We start from the raw sequence: 17,430 nt of genomic DNA, 5'->3' as shown, positions 1-17,430 counted from the left end.
AAAATGAATTTGGTTCATAGGTATGCGAGCACACACACATACACAGTTACTTCTAGGTCTTGTGAAATAACTTTAAGTGATTACGTTTCAGTAATGTTGAATGGAATGTATAATTTCTGAGTTTGGGTCTGCAGGTAGGTAACCAAAGTAATTAACTACATTGATGGTTTAATTTGGAACAGTGCTTCTGAGTATCAGGGTTCTTTCTTGAATCAAATGAATCAAAGGGGTTAGAAAACAAAAGTACTTGTCAGTTTGAAAGTCAGTTTATCTTTCTATAATGAGATTAGGAGAAAAATGGAGAACCCAGTGGTAGAAGGAAGAATCTTCTAGCACCTGGAGTCTACAAGGAAAGGAGAAAAAGAAGGAATTTTTAGTTCCTGGAGATTGTTAATGGCACAACACCAAGTGCCTTCTGACCCTTTGCTCTTTAGTACTAAGCATTCAGAAACTTGTTAATTGAATTAAAAACATTCTATACAGAGATCAATGCACACTTCTTGTGTCAACAGTTTCACAAGTGAGGAGAAAATCAGAACTGACTATCCCAGAATTAACTCCTCCAGACAATTCTGGATTAATTCCAAGGAACTTGTATTCATCTCTTTTTCATATTCTCTATTTTCTGATTAACTCAACAATAGATTTCGAGCTTTTACAATGTATATTGGGGAAATTAATATGATATAACTTGTGTTTTAGACACTTATCTAGAAAAAACAATTGGGATAAAAAAACCTATTAAGGGCTAAGTGAACAAACCCCTTTCATGTATTGATATGTGCATTCAAAAAAATCTCCACACACACAAAAGTTGGTTAAGGGAGTAAGTCATGTCTTTCATTTCTTTTGTATTCTTCCAAAGAAGTTATATATTTTTGCAATAGATATTCAAAAAATGGCATATTTATGTGATTTTTCCATCGGTATGCTTGATAAACTCAAAGAGACGGAGTAAAGGGTGGTGGATTTCACTTGACTTGTAAATTGAGGAAGTCAATTCAGTAGAAGCATGAAGTCAAGAGAATATTTTCATTGAGAGAATAAGGTCTGTGGTTATTTAAGGACTTACCTAATCTAGGATATCTATGTGTCTATCTGTCTCCCTCCTTCTCATCCCATTCCTTGGGTGTTATACACAGAAATAAAATTTTAGCATGTAAGGAAATTAACAGCAAAGAGTTAAGTTCCAAAGGAGAGAAGTGTCTAGTCTCAAGTGGTAGAGACAGTTACTCCCAGGCTTTTGTCTTAATCATTTATTAGGTGGCCATACCTATGTATGAGCACCAGCATCTTGTGCAGTGAATCAGAGGGAGATTCAAAGTTCATGATTCATCCAGATTCATGTGTATTTCCCTGACAGATCCCAGAAGTTTTGTGTCTATTTTTCTCCTGGAGACAAATTCAATGTTCTGGCTACGAGATCCATTTAACAATTTGACATCAGAACCAACCAAGGGAAATTGCTGGTATCTAGAAGCAACTGGTAATTACTATTCTCCAGGGTTATAGGGTGCTTGCTTTAAGAGTCTTTTTTCTGCTTCTCACTAGAAGAAACACCGTTTTGGTCCAAAACAAACCCTAACTCACAAGTCCATCTGCTTCACTGCCCACAGATGTGAGTGGATTGGAAGGCAACAGACCAATTATTCACTGGAAAATATCTGCTGAGGGTCTATTGTCTGCAAGACAGTGGGGGCATAATCCCATTCCCAGTCTATAATATCCCTTATCCCAGGAGTAATGCGGCTGGGTAACCTCTGTCAAGACAGTATTTGAAGTATAAAACTTGGCTCTGCTATTGGCACAGAAGGTAACCTCAAGGAAAGACTTCATGTATGAAAAGTATAAGATTTTGGTCTCTTCGTATAGGTTTTTTGAGGTTCTGCTAAATCAAATATTCAGATAAGATCAATAGTGCAAGATGTTTAGAAACCCAAAACTTTTAAGTGCTCATTAAACAGTATGAATTTTTTTTATGTAAATTAGGAAACCTGGTGACCCCATGGCTTTATTTTTTTTAATAAATCAATTTTATTTTTTTACATCATTGTTCATTTTTAAACAGTATTTGCTTCCCTCCACCCCCTCAGGTGTAATCCCCATTGAGTTTCCTTCACCAATACACCAATACACCAATACACCAATATACCCGTGCACCATCACCTCAGTCCCCTGTGTTCCTCCCTCCCTCTGATCCCTCTCCCTCCTCTCCTGTATTATGTCTCTGATTTATAATTGTCCATTTTTTCTTTGTTGTGCTTTGTACTGTTCTTATTTTTTTTAAACCAATGTCTTACATAGGTTCTCCTATATTCCTGCTATAAGTGAAACCATCTGGCAATTCCACTGCTAGGGACCTACCCAAAGGACACAAAACATTGATTCAAGAGTATGAATTTTTTGATGAGTGTTAAACTGTACTGCACAGGGAAAGAACTGCGAGCAGTAAAGCACAGCTGTCTGATTAATCTCAGTCCATTAAAGGGACTTGATAGATCTAGAATGCAACTTTGGAAAAAGAAAAAAAAAAGGCAATGTGCACTAACGTTAGGGAAGCAACTTGGCATGTTAACAGAACTCTAATTTAAGCAGTAAATTACTATTCATTAGCGTGTAAAGCCATAACAAAGGCTATAAACTTAAAAAACACATGCACACACAAAGCTTTAATTTGGTAACATAATCTGAGAGAAAAATTGGACCCAAATTGCTTTATGTCCAGTTAAATCTTGCTACCATTGGAACATAAAATAAAGTAAAACAAACACTTACTTGATGAGACAGATATTCCGTTACTGTGCATTTCCATCTATGGAGCAGAAATATTTCAAAATAAATACAGCATGTCAAGTGAAATTCACTCCATCCCCTAATTTTACTAAACACAAATGACTTATTCCTGGGGTACATACTGAATTAGAATATAATGGTAGGAAAATTTAAAATTAGTGTGATTGGATTCTATCCAAGAGCATGGGGGGGAAAAACAATGCTTTACCTATCAAGCTTCTTGGGAATTTTTTCCTTTTTGGGGAAATACAAGTATTTAAAGGGAATCCTCAAGATACTGAAAAATTAGCTCCAACAGACTGAAATCAAGAGAATCTGAACAGGGAGGCAACAGTGGGGAAAGTACAGAACGAAAAAAAAAAGGCATTATCTGGATGGTCCATACGTGGGGATTTCTTGCCCAGGGTGGTCTGATAATGAATTTAGCACCTGTTTACATAGCAGTGGCTATGATGCCCAGGAAAGACATTTGAACACTGTTCTTTATGCTGCTGCTTATGATTTATTAGTTTCATTTTCTTTACCCATTTCCTTTGAAATCTCTGCACTCCCATTTCTTTTTTTTTTTTTTGAGATAACATTGGTTTACAATACTATATAAAGGTATAGTGTATTTTACCACAACACTCCCACAACTAAAACACCAATAATCCTGCACCCCAGTTCACTGGGCCCCCCCTACCTACTGCTCCCCTCTCTCCCCCCTCTGGTAGTCTCTGCAGTCAGATTCTAAGGGTTTGTTTTGGTTTTGTCTGTTTCTTTTCTCTGTTTCTTTACAGTCCATATGTGTGTGAAAGCAGGCAGTATTTCTCTTTCTCCTTCTGATTTATTTCATTTGCCTGAAATCCAATTTCTAATGTCAGTTCCCCAGAGATTTTATGCCTGGAAACTGAAGATGATGACATCCTCCTAGTCAAAGCCATTAATCTTTCTATGGGCCCCCAAATTTATCCATGGTGTTTGATGTCAGTGTTCACCCCATCATGAAAATATTCTTCTGGTTGCTTCTGTGATTTTGTACTTTCTTAGTCCTAGTTTCCATTTACCAAACAGGGCTAGGGCTAAGATGGAGGAAGTGAGGTAGAGGGCAAAATTTAAGGAGGCACTCACTGTTAGGGTCACATGAGTATGACATATTCAGACTGAACAGGTCTTTGGATAATCGAGACCAACCTGTATTTGGCTAATGGTACACAGCAAAGGGTAAAAGCATTTGGCCTCTATTTCACTCACTGTTTTTCCATGGCAGAACATACGGCAGAGACTTGGGAACGCGCATGCCTGAAGCCAGGTTACCTTTATGTTCCCTAATGATGTTGTTTGCAGGGCTACAGAAAGAAAGACAAATTTGACTATGCCAGCATATCTTTATTCTTCAGGCAGGTATACAAAGACAAAATGTGTTTTCCATAATTTGGAAGCAAACATCCACCTTACATTCTGAAGTGTAAACACATTTCCATCAAAACAATCTTGCAATTAGAATGATTACCACTTCTCTGGAAAGCTTATAGTTCTTTTTTTTTTTTAAGATTTATTTACTTATTTATACAAGCACTGGGTACAGTCAGAAGAGCAGGAGAGTGAGAGAATTCACTAGAGCCAGAGCAGGGAACAGAACAGGCAGACAGATGAAATACACTGCTGAGGGGTGCAGTGGGCGCGACAGGAGAGGCCTGCTACGCCATGTGGCACCCTTGCTGGTGTCCAGGGATGGAACCGGCGCTGCAGAGGCTGTGGGCAGCTTTGCAGCCCAGTGCTCAACCACTGCGCCACCAGGGGTGGCCCGGAAAGCTTACAGTTCTATAGAGGCATTACGACGGGCTAACCACTTTCCTTTACTAGAAACTGAGATAAACAGCAATGCCATCTACTATTCAGTCACATGACAGGCTTATCAACTCACTCAATAAACATAACAGAAAATAAAATGCCAAGACAACCAAACCGACAAATCTCATAGAATGGAGATGAAATCAAAATTGTATTAATGGAATTCATCTTTAAATTTTTCTACTTTAGCGCTCACACAAAATAACTTACCATTACTAACTGACCTCAGGAACTATGAGATAAAAATTCTTCAACATTCTCTTTGGGAAAAATGTTATTTAGCATCTCCTACTCTCAATTTCTAATGCAGAAATATTCTCACTTGGGTTTGAAACTTGAGCTTTTAAGATCTTCTAAAATTCAAGTTGTGGGCCTCCCTGGTGGCGCAAGGGATTAAGCACTGCACTGTAAAGCAATCCACAGCCTCTGCAGCACGAGTTTGATCCCCTGACCACCAGGAAGCAACCCACATGGCGCAGCAGGCCTCTCCTGTCTTGCCCACTGCTCCCCTCTGCGGTGTATTTCAGTCAGTCTGCCTGTTCTGTTCCCCAGTCTGTCTCTGGTGAATCCTCTCACCCCCAGTATCTCTGGCCTGTGCCCTGGTTCTTGTATACATGAATAAATTCTTTAAAAAAAAATCAAGCTGTAAAGAGAAATCTTATAGTTTTACAAGTAGATATAAAATTAGTGGGAAAAAGAGATGTAGTGTTTTCCCTGCCCAAAGATATTTGGACTCCTCTAATTTCAAATCAAGAATTCTTAAGATTACTTTTTCTTCAGATCGTAGCTACCCAGAGTTAATATAATTCACATGGTATAGATGGAGAATTTTTTTCAAAGTATTAAAATAGCAAACTATCCAAGCAAGACATAAGAAAGTCTAGCACCACGGTCTGCCTTGCTAGACTAATAAGCTAGTATTTTTGTGTTCCCACAGTGATTAACACAGTGCATGACCTTTTTTATGAATGAAGAAATAAAAGGGAAAAAATCCTCTGAAAAAGTAGCTAGTAGATTTTTTTTAAAGATTTATTTATTTATGCATTTAAGAGCTGAGGTGCAGGCTCTCAGAGGTGTGGCGGGGTGAGAAGATTCAACAGAGACAGAGTGGGGAGCAGAACAGGCAGATGTACTGAAATACACTGCTGAGGGGAGCAGTGGGCGAGACAGGAGAGGTCTCCTGCACCATGTGGGTCACCTCCCTGGCCAGGGATTGAACTCTTGCTGCAGTAGCTATGGCTAGCTTCATAATGTTACATCTTATCCCCTTGTGCCATCAGGGAGGTCCTACCACCAAGTAGTATTAAGGCAAGAGGTCAGTTCATGCTTGGGTGGCTTTTTTTAGTAACAGAGCATTTTGATTTTGAAAAGCAGTGCTGGAAATGAGACCATTTTATTTACCTGTTGTTGCCACAGTAGTTAGATGTGCCCCAAACAAATGGGGTGCTGGTCTCTTCCCACAAATCTGCCAAAATAAGAAAACAAAGTTGGTGGCCCTACTAGGTAAGACACTAGTTCCTGCTAGTTGAATCTGTAATAATATACCCAAGATTGGAGAACAAGTGAGCAAGTGTCCTGCCTAAACAACACAGTAGCAGGAATTTAATTAAAAAATATAAACACAAGTGACATAAATAATAATAAATGTACCCAGTAACTACCAAACACAGATGACACAACACAACTTATGGGAAAAACAGATGCAGAGAAGTGCTTTATCCAGTCAAGAGGGATGGGCTGTTCTGTGTGTCTGCACAGCGATAAAAATGTGCTCATTTGGGGGCCCAATAAAAATAATAAGGATAATAAGGCATTCTGAACAACACGGCAAGAAAGAAGGAAAACCTTCCTTCTGTCTTAAATGACTTGAGATTTAGACACTGAAGGAAAAACTGCAGAGGGGCTTCACCTTTATCCCAGTCTTCATCGCAAGGAGGGCACTGCCATGTGCTCTCGGCCAGGGTCTCTTGTCCCAGGTTCCTAGCCTGGTTGACTGCAAGGAAACAGAATTCTGACATAAGAAGGGGACATCACCAAGCGATGTTTAAAGGAGTTAGATTTTTATAAGGCTGTGGGACAGCAACCTTTGTTTCTGAAAAAAATGATCATATGAAAGCTAGAGAGAGGGGTCTTATTTGCTTACTGACAGAAGAAAGAAAAGCAGAAACAAAGATGTTTACTATATTTATGACAATGAAAGAATTTTTATTTTTAGATGACTTCCTAGTACCATGAATCAGGCGGCTGGGAAGGGAATGCAATCTGATAGACACGACCTGACAATCTTTTGCTGCTGAGATAAAAATCTCAAAGGCAGAAAAATACTGTTCTTTTGAAAGGATGAAAGGCAAAAATCCAGGTGATGATGCAGCATAATAAAAATGTGAAGGGGCCAGCCTCCCGCACTGAGACATTTAGCTACTCAGACTTACCAACATCCTGCTCAATACAACTTCTGTCATCACAGCTTGAGATATGATGACTGATTTCGGCCCGAGGAACCTGGTGGCGAGCATTGAAGGGACAGGTAGTCAATTTGTTTGCAACATCAGGATGATTCTGTGGAACAAAAATTAAGGGGTCTATCAGTTTTTTGGGTCCATTAAAGTTTAGGGTGAGTGGTGATTTTATAAATGGCTCCCCTAAAATCTCTCAATAAACTTGTGGTATAACTAAGATAGGTAAACTCACAGTAGAAAATTAATAGATTATTGATGGCTCAATCAGATCACTTAGACATGATAATAAAATCATCAAAATGCAAGCCTCTGTTAAGACTGTAGAGACTGACATCACAGATACTGGGTTAAAATGGCTTACGTGAAGCTCCACACTGAATTTAGAATTTGGTACTTGAACCGTATTTCTTCTTCCTGTTTAGTTCTCAGGATCACAAGATTCAGGTGGCACCTGGACTGGTAGAGTGTTCTGGCTGTCTTTAAAAGCTGATGTTCAGGATGAATAGCAACACTAAAACACACTCAGCCTACACCGCGGCAGTCCCCAGCTACTGCAATGCCACAGTGCTGGCCAGGCTGGAAGGGTGCTGCAGGAGAGGCAAACTGAGGATTTCTCAGACTAATGCAGGAATACTTATTTGACGTAATGTGCCTGAAATGAGGCTCTGAACAATCTGACCTTTATCTCAGCTATCTCAGCAAGAAAAAGCCCAAACGATAGTCTACTCTGCTGACCAAGTTCCTTATTTTAAAACAAGAAAGCAAAAGAAGTGTTTAATACTACCCAAAGTTTCTGGTAAACATACCAACAATTAAGAAACATTAGGAGAAGCAAAAGATGTATCACAAAATATATGTGAAAAAGTAAAAGTAATTTAAAGTGGGCAGAAAGCTAGAAAAACATAGGGGCTGGAGAAAACTGGGAGGCATTTATCTTCTTGATTTTCACAAGGGATATTAGGTAGCCAATGCAAAGGTTTTGTGGCCAAAGAACATCAGAAGAGGGGCGTGATGACAATGTTTTGTACTGCTGGACTCCTTCCCCAGCCACTACCTTGGGACAGGTTTGAATGCCTAGGGAAAAGTGGTGGTAGTATTTCCTGAGTCATATTATCCGGGTTCAACTTCAATAATTTTTACTCCAGATATTAAAGAGCTAGGGGCCTCCCTGGTAGTGCAGGGGTTGAGGTCTCAGCACTATCAAGCTATTGCCAGACACTGTGGCAAGAGTTCGATCCCAGGCCAGGGAGCTGACCCAGATGGTGCAGCTGACCTCTTCTATCTTGCCTGCTGCTCCCCTCAGCAGTGTATTTCAGTAGATCTGCCTGTTCTGCTCCCTACTCTGTCTCTGGTGAATCCTCTTACCCCCCTCCCCCCATTTCTGACCTACACCACAGTTCTTGTTGCATATATAAATAAAAATCTTAAAAAAAATAAAAAGGGCCTCCCTGGTGGTGCAAGGCATTAAGCACTGCACTATGAAGCAATCCACAGCCTCTGTAGCATGAGTTTGATCCCCGGCTGGTCAGGGAGCAACCCACATGGCGCAGAAGACCTCTCCTGTCTTACCTGCTGCTCCCCTCAGCTGTGTATTTCAGTCAGTCTGCCTGTTCTGTTCCCCACTCTGTCTCGGTGAATCCACTCAGCCCCCGCATCTCTGGCCTGCACCCCAGCTCTTGTATGCATAAATAAATAAATCTTAAAATAAAAAGGGCTACAGAAATAACCAACAATGGTACTACAGCCACATCTCTAGAACTGCAAGAGAAAAACACCCTTTAAATGATGCTCATACATATATGAATTAAATGTAGTTTGGATTAAATATCAAAATGATTTTTAAGCATAAATACTGGCAGAACATTGGTCTTTGTAGCTGACACTGCATTCTAAAAATCCTTTCAAAGTGCCTTAATCAAAGCAGTTAATATCAGCTATGTCTACAAAAGTGAGCAGAGAAAAAAAAAATTGATGAGGTTTATTTTTCTACCCCTCAAGTGGCTTACTGTTGATATAGTTATTCTTAAGAAAAATTTTTGAAAAATTTTTTTCTTGGGCTAAGCTCTAATTGTTCAACTTCTCTAAAGTTTCTAAACAAAAATCAGAAATATGTGTATTATAGCACTCAATCTTCATCAGGACAATGAACACATCAAATTTGCAAGAGAGATTTATTATTGTTAGCAAAAATTAGTGCTTCTGTTACAGGGCAAACCCTGAATAAAATGGGGTTGCCTGACTGTGGGTCCTCACCCACACATTTAAAGGGGACTTACTAATGCTAACCTGCAGACATACACAACAGGTTGATAAAAGGTTTATTTACAAGGGAACGGGAAAATGAGTAACTCAGGGAGAAAAAGAGGGAGATAAGTTCGTAAATGCATCCTACTGTTCCCCTGACCTGGAATCCCAATGACCCCCCCCCCCCAGAGCTGGCAAAAAACAGACCACGTCTCATAGCCAAGAAGGCTACCGACCCCCCCAGCCACATGGCCAGTTAATTATTCAAAATGAGAGCCTAGTTGCTTAACTCTGCCCTCAGGTCCTCACAACCTTCCCTTTGGTGATCATGGGATTTGTAGTTCCCATGTCATGGGGGTGGACTCCACAAAGCCTGCATGGAGTTTGCTCAGGACATCCTTTCTCCCTAACACTTCATCTGTCATATATAGGGTGAGGAGATTCCAAAGAAACTGTTTATAAAGTATGCTTTGTCAGTAGGTAGGTGGAAAAAAACAAAACAAGGGAAAAAAAAAACAAAAAACAAAAAACAACATAGGTAGCCAAGAAATAAACTCCCCAAAGGAAGATTCCCAAAAAATAGTTTAGCACTCAGTTAAAACATTTATGCAAAAATGATTTTAAATTAACAAAACATGGCTTCTTAAAAAACTCAGGAGGCATTACAGGGCAATTTATGAAAACAATACCCTACCTTTCTGCACTTGATAAGATGATAAGGAAACCTGCAGGCCCTGATTTGGTGATTTTTATCATATGGGCATTGCAATAGCTTCTCAGGGTCCAGGGAATCGACTGAAAGAGAAAAAAACATTGTAGGTATTAAGCAAAACAGGCCCTTGTAAAACTACTGTATTCCAGGCATAATATATTTTTCACAGAATCTGTAAGACTAGAATAAGATAGTCCAATGACAACTTGGAATTAAAAAAAAAGTTGACTATACATTTGAAAATGAAAATGTAACTGAGAAGATAAAACACTGTAACTACCAAAGCTTTGTAAATCCAACAAAACAGCAATCATGGAAGGGGGTCTTAGTTCAAATTTGGATGTACATAAATAAATTCGATTGTTGATTACCCTTATTATAAAACAGAAAGTTAAATGAAATCCATCCTCCTTCCTTTTCGAAAAATGCTAGTGTAGGGTGATTCCTATCTCTGCTTAGCCCTACCAGGTTTCCCGAATAGTATGCTGAAGTTTGTAATGAATGGTGTGCTAATATATTGTTGGGCTGGGGTGGGGGTGTGAGGGTGTCCACTGCACATGTGCCCCCTCCCCCATACTGGTCCTTTTTTTTCAAGTTGAAGGTAGTTAAACCTCTTTACCAGATTCCCTATTTGCTATATAGTATGCCATGACATAGAAAAAGCTGGCAAGCCCTGCTCTATTTCAATTATATGCTCTATGGAAGCTTGAGAAATATTGATAAATTTCTTTCTCATCTATCTGCTTTAACGTACTACTATATGTAGTTCTTGGTCTTGATTTAGTTACCTTTCTGATGAAAACAATTACCTTTAGCAAATAGGTGGTTTTACTTTTTATATTTTGAAACACATATGACGGAAAAAAAAATTCTTTACTCTAGCGATTACCAAATTAGTTAGATAGAAAAACAGAATACTCTACAAAACCAGAATCTCTTGAAGTTGAACATATGAAACTGCTGTGTGAAACAAAATCTAGTTAAAATCTAGTTAAAATCAGCCTTAGAAGACTACATTTTTATCTTTTTTAATTTTTTTAAAAGATTTATTTATTTATACAAGCACTGGGTATAGTCAGAAGCGTGGGAGGGCGAGAGAATTCACCAGAGTCAGAGTGGAGAGCAGAGCAGGCAGACTGATGAAGCACACTGCTGAGGAGAGCAGCAGGTGGCAGGAGAGGTCTGCGCGCCATGTGGGACCCTCACCCGGTGGCCAGGGATGGAACCAGCGCTGCAGAGGCTGCGGGCAGGTTCACAACCCAGCGCTCAACCCCTGCGCCACCAGGGAGGCCTAATTTATTTTTTAATTTTTTTAAATTAATTTTTTTACTTTAACATTTATCATTTTTAAAAAATTTTTAGACAATATTTGCTTCCCCCCACCCCCTCAAAAAGACTACACTTTTAGTATCATTTCTAGAGCTAGTTACTTGGGAATTTGTAAATACTACCCTTAGGCTTTACAAGATGCTACAGTTGAGCCCAAATTTTAATAAGCCTGGTTAAGGAAGGGAATTAAGTGGTTAAGCACAATGAATATGAAGACAGGAGGCAACCTAGTAAAATGCTGTTGCCACCACTGAAGGCATTGATAAAAGTGAGCTATGATAAACAATTCACACTTGATAAGAAGCATATAAACCAGGAGACTGCTATGAAAATCAGAAGTCTGGGGGGAAATGAAACAGACAGCTTCACTGGGATAGTGGTAAACATAGAATAAATTGTTAACCATTATCGAGGTACAAATGAGCCAGAAAGGTGAGTTGAAGGACAGAAGGAATAGGAAGGAAAAGTCTTAGAGGACAGGCTTTTTATGCCAACTAGGATCATCCCAACCAGCAATTTTTTCCTATTTCAGAAGCTTTAGGACACCTAGGGAGAGTTTACAGATGAAATTCTTATTAGTTTTCCTTCATTTAATCCATTCCATTGCTAGAAAATATTAGACCATGTCAGCAGCTGACAGCCCAGAGGTACCTTATGATTCACATACATCAGACAGTCCATACAATGACAGATGTCAGAGTTGACAATGATAGTTTCCTACCATAATGTTTTATAAATTGGTGTTCGGTGACAAGTAGGTAGGTCAGTTCTAGACTGCTTTTCTAGATTTAAAAAACTTATTTTTTAACTAAAAAATTTGTGGTGAATGATTGCTGAATCATTGGAGAAACAAGAATTCCTCTTAGCATTTCTTTAACATTAGAAACTCAATACACATCAATATTACTATGTATACCATATCACCCCACAAATTAGAAAAAAAACAGGTTACCCCTGTGTCATGAACAGGAGAAACTGAAATTTTAAGAAATTAATACGTATCATTTAATAAAAATATCAATAGTTTACAACAGGTGTTCTAGCTGCAGTTTTTTCAAAGTTGATGGCTTCCCATACCTCTGTAACTATTTAAGTTTCCAAGTGTCTTAGCTTAAACGTGGGCACTTTTCTACATCACCACCACAAGACTTTCCCTCTAATGTTAGAGCTAAAACTATATGTAAGTAATTTATTTTCCAAAAGCAACAAGTAGTACATACTGTAAGTTTCTTCCATGTTGGAAATGAAGGAGTTGAATCCAAGTGCTGTGACGAAAAAAGCAGTGGTCAGGGAATCAGAAGTGAAATGTAGAGGTAGCCCTGAGAGTAGAGTCGAACTGGAATTGAAGCTTCTCCCAAGATCAATGTAAGAAGCCCTTCCTCCCAACATTTTCTCCCTATTATCCTTCACTACTGTGAAGCATTTTAATATTTTAGCCAAATTCACACTCTTGGAATAAATTCTAGGGTTCATAAATAATTAAGAAACTCCAATTATGACTACCAATTTAAACTGTATTCAGGTGACAATCTATTTTAAGTATCATCACAATAGCCTGTAATGTTTACCAACTATTAATATTTGAAAAACTTCACATCAGAGGGGACAAGTCAAGACCACAAGAATACTATTTTCTCTTGCTCCATTCTCTCCCTGTTCTAGTTCTAGTATTTATATTTCAGAATGAACATAGGAATAGTTTTAAAGTTCTCAACTTGTTGAAAATACTGCCAGTCTTTCTCCCACTGGGACCTGGAAATGCTGAGGTCTACGTCAGACCTACGTCAGTTTACCCTCAATCCATCTAATATGCCCAGAGATATTTTAGTTTACCATTTCCATGACTTTCCTTAAACATGATCAGGGAGGGACACACTTTTCCCAGTAATGTTTCACTTCCCTCCTCGCCCTGATCTATGCTAAAATGGATAAACTAGATTATTTAAGTCTCTTCAGTTAATATTCATTCCCCATGCACTGAGGAGAAACTTCTGAATGTTAAGACTTAAGAATTGTCCATTTTATAGATAACAATCATAATAGAAGAAATCTGTTAACAGAAGCATGGAAAATGAAGAGAAATGGTTTTGAAGATTGAATTCTCTTCTGCCAGAAGGAAACCCCAACCCCCCTTGTTTAAACTTATGGGAATTAAATTTATATAAAAATTAAATTTATATGAAACCATCCCTATAGTAAACTTCTGAAAACTGGCCAGCTTTACGGCTCCTGCCTACAGAACAAGCTCTCCTTTGGCCGCTCATATAATTCCACTCCCCTTCTGCACCATTCTATGACATAAGCAGCCTTGGAACCTATAAGAAGTACAAGGGATCAGCTGGAACTCTAGTTTATTAATTTGCTGCTGAGCCCATCTGTTAATAATATTCATTAGTGAAACTTTTAAAAAATATTTTTCATGTCTGGATTAAGAAATCTTAATGTTCCTTTTGTCATGTTTCACTTGTACAAAGTTACTTCATATTTTTTCATTAAAAATAAAAGCGGTTTGGAAGAAAGAATTTTTCTGTTTCGTGATTTTTGGCATTTAAGGGGAGTAATCAGTACCCAATACAAACTTGAAGGAAGCCAAACTATTCTTTTTGGTGGCGAAAAGTACTATTTTAGCAGAGGACGGGCACGGCAATCCACAGCGTCATTATTCAGCTGCTCCCATTAAGGATCTTCCACATTAAACTGTTAACAAAAAGTTCTTTACCTTTTCCAGAGCACTAGACCTTGGAGAAACTGATAAACGACAGGAAGCAGTCAAGTTTGGGGCTGGGTGTTGTCTGAAGCAACTGGTTAAACAGAGCTGGGGCCTTAGTAAAACAATGTTTTTTCCTTCCTTAAACAAAACATTCAAAGTAGATTTAAGAAATGGGAAGGCGTTAACCATAAAAAAGGGGGGGGGAGGTGGGGGCACTAGGGAGGCCCTCCAGGGGACTGAGATGTGGCTGCTGCAGCTGCGAACCGCCCACCTGGGGAGAGGGACTGGACAGAGGCTGAGAACCCGCAGGACAACAAGGGCTCTGGGCAGAATATGGTGGTATCAGTGGTGAAGAGAAGCCAGCACCCCAAAGGTGAGCTGTTAGGAGGCCCTAAGCCAGGTCCGCGATGCCATTCCTACCTCAGTCGACTCACACTTTCCGTACAATCGCCTGGGTCCCACGTCCGCGCCCCAGCAACGCTCACTTCCGGCCTCTGAAGCTGGGGGGCAGGGCCTCCACTTCCTGTGATGGAGGTCTTGGATTTGGCGCAGTGTGGGCGGAGGCATTGGCTAGTGGTCCCCCGGTCTCTTCCTCTCTCTCTCTCTCTCTCTCTCTCTCTCTCTCTCTCTCTCTCTCTCTCTCTCTCTTGGACCCCGCTTTTGGGGCCCTTATGACTCTTCAGGCATCCACAGTGCACCAAACCCAAGGCCCCTAAAGCATATCCTCCTTTGGCTGCTAAGTTCCATCCTTGTGTGGGTGGAACTTGTGCTTTCCTTCCTGGGCTTTGCAGCCGCCATCTTAGAAAGTAGAACAAATGCTTCTAAAGGGCTACTTGGGGAGGGAATGGGACAGTTAGTAGTAGGGTACTTATTGGAAAGAAGACTTGCTTGAGGAAGTTGACTAGGTAGAAAGGTAAATTCAGATTTTGAGGGGAGGGAAGAGGTAAATCGTAAAGGAAATAGGTAGGTAAAACACTTAAAAAAATCACCAAGGACAAGAATCTTATTTTTGTGTAGCACACATTGTAGAGTCCCAACATTCGAAAGTCAGTAGTAGTATCTGAGAATGCTTGTAGGGTGGATACCCTAGTTGGAAAAAAGGGAGTTGGAGAGTTGAGGGAAGAACTCGAAAGAGTTGGAAAGGTTAAATAGGGCTAGAAAGTTATAATGATAATGGAAATCGAGTATCTGTTGTGAGCGTTTGTCGTAGAAACATTGATAACAAAAAGAGGGCCAGGGAGAGTGTATTTTATCCTCAATGTGCTTAGAAAAATAGGCCCAAAGTGATGAAGGGTTCGGTGATAATATAATAGATGACAATGGAGGAAACTGTAAATTCATATAGGAAGAAATCAGTGGAACAAAGTGACCTGGAAGGCTTTATAGAGAAAAGGGATTTGTCTTTAAAAAGTTAGAAAAAAAAGGAAGATGTTGACATTACAGGTAGAGCATGTGATATTTTGCTAAATCAAGAAGTGCGATAGGTGATACTTATTTTTTATTGCAGTAACATTGGCTTGCATTGTTTGTGTCTTGCAAATGTAGGATCTTTCCCCTCAGATGTTGTCACCACACTACACCCACCAACAAGACACCTATGGTCCACCACCCTCCCAGCCTTGCTGTCACCATTCTTCGGCCCCTTCTGGTAGCCTCAGTTATATAGTCTAAATGGTAATTTTTGTATCACCCATGATATACGAGGAAGTGTGGGAGCTTGAAATATTGGGATTTGGGGAACATTTCAGTTTCCATTTATTCTCTATTTTAAGGTGGCTACCACAAAGGCTAGAGCCTAACTGTGACTTAGGAAAATCTATTCTGACAGCAGAAACTGAATGACGCTTTAGTGAAAATCATGGCAATGGGACATTTTATTTTTACATGAATAATTTATAATTGTAAATTTTTAACAGTTTTTTTTTTTCTTCTTCCGTTTTCAAATCAGCCTTTGGGCTGAAGAGTTCCAACAAAGTCTTTGGTTCATATTAGACTCTAAAAAGAAATGTGTTGATGGAAGCCTGGCCCAAGCCATTCTTGTAGCCTAATGGTTCTTGTTCTTGTTTGCACAGTAGAGTCATCTGGGGAGCTTTTAAGATGTACTGTGCCAACTTCCCATCGAAGACCAATTAATCAAAAAGGGCTGGGCATAGTTATTTTTAAAAAGCAACCCCAATGATTCTGATGTGCAGCCAGGGTTGAGAACCTCTGACCTAGGCACTATTTTGAATTTACAAGAGCTCTTTTTTTCACCTGGGTGGCCAGAATGATTCCTTTGAAGGAGGAGCAAGCTGTTAAAGTGCTTCTTGAAAGATAATTGCGAAGAATGAGAGCTTCATTTCCAGTTTAGCACAATGCATTTGAGAACAAGTGCTGTTTGGTAAATCAGTTTCAGAATATTTTAAAGTAATCTTTATCAAGTCCTAAATCTTAAACTTCAAATGTATCACAGCATCGTTCATGCAGGTCGTTGGAGCCAGTGTGATTTGAAGTGAAAAGTGATTTTTTTTCAGGCTTTAAATTGCAGTAATCTGGTGAAATTTTTGAAACTGTTAACTGTGACCCATAAGTATTGCTCATTCAGACAGCTGCACATTGAAACTTCTGAGGGAGAGCTAAGGACTTGAGAGGATAGGTAATGGGTACCAAACAGGAATCCAAAATCAGGCTTCACTGCCTACAGTGATGCCTTGTCAGGGTGACCGGATCCACAACTGATAAAGCTGTTCCATTTAGTAGCAGTGGCAAGCCCACCAACTTTCAAAAACACCAAAACAACCACCACCCCCTGCAAAAAAATGTAGTCCAACCTAAACCTGTCTTTAAATGAAGATTTAAAAATAAAATGCGGGCCTCCCGTTTGCACAGCCGTTGAGCACTGGGTTGCGAAGCTGCCCGCAGCCTCTGCAGCACCAGTTTGATCCCCGGCTGCTCCCCGGCCACTGGAGGAGGGTCCCACATGGCGCGCAGACCTCTCCTGTGGCCCGCTGCTCCCCTCAGCGGTGTACTTCGGTCCTTCTGCCTGCTCTGCTCCCCGCTCTGGCTCTGGCGAGTTCTCTCACCCTCCCGTGCTTCTGACTGTACCCAGTGCTTGTATAAATAAATAAATAAATCTTAAATAAATAAATAAATTAAATTAAATTAAAATGCACCACATATCTGTTCTTTCTATTCTTAAATGCTTTGTTTATTCCTTTCCAACCCAGAAAGTTCCTGCTTTATCTGAGATCCCTGCTGAGCTTTCTTTCAGATTGATTTTCCAGCCAGGTTGAATATATTTGAAAAGGAGAAAAAAAAAAAGCAAAACATGAGAGACCCAGGCTATTTATACAGGGTCATCTAGTTGAGAT

The 17,430-nt window shown here is 39.7% G+C and overlaps 1 protein-coding gene across 1 annotated transcript; it reads right to left on the bottom strand.

Moving 5' to 3' along the window:
- Positions 1-4,018: 4,018 nt before the first annotated feature.
- On the bottom strand, positions 4,019-12,630 carry LOC311184656 (gametocyte-specific factor 1-like; the record flags this gene model as incomplete). Its single annotated transcript, XM_084254841.1, has 6 exons — positions 12,591-12,630; positions 10,024-10,124; positions 7,059-7,185; positions 6,536-6,619; positions 6,028-6,091; positions 4,019-4,121 (listed from the first exon to the last, which is right to left on the bottom strand). The coding sequence occupies exons 1-6, from the start codon at positions 12,604-12,606 to the stop codon at positions 4,019-4,021; spliced, it is 495 nt and encodes a 164-aa protein (XP_084110967.1). The 5' UTR covers positions 12,607-12,630.
- Positions 12,631-17,430: the final 4,800 nt, after the last annotated feature.

The sequence above is a fragment of the Talpa europaea genome (assembly GCF_964194135.1).
Source record: "Talpa europaea genome assembly, chromosome: 15".
NCBI classification, from domain to species: domain Eukaryota; kingdom Metazoa; phylum Chordata; class Mammalia; order Eulipotyphla; family Talpidae; genus Talpa; species Talpa europaea.
The sequence above is the reverse complement of the archived record's forward strand: the minus strand, read 5'-3'. Positions and strand labels throughout refer to the sequence as shown.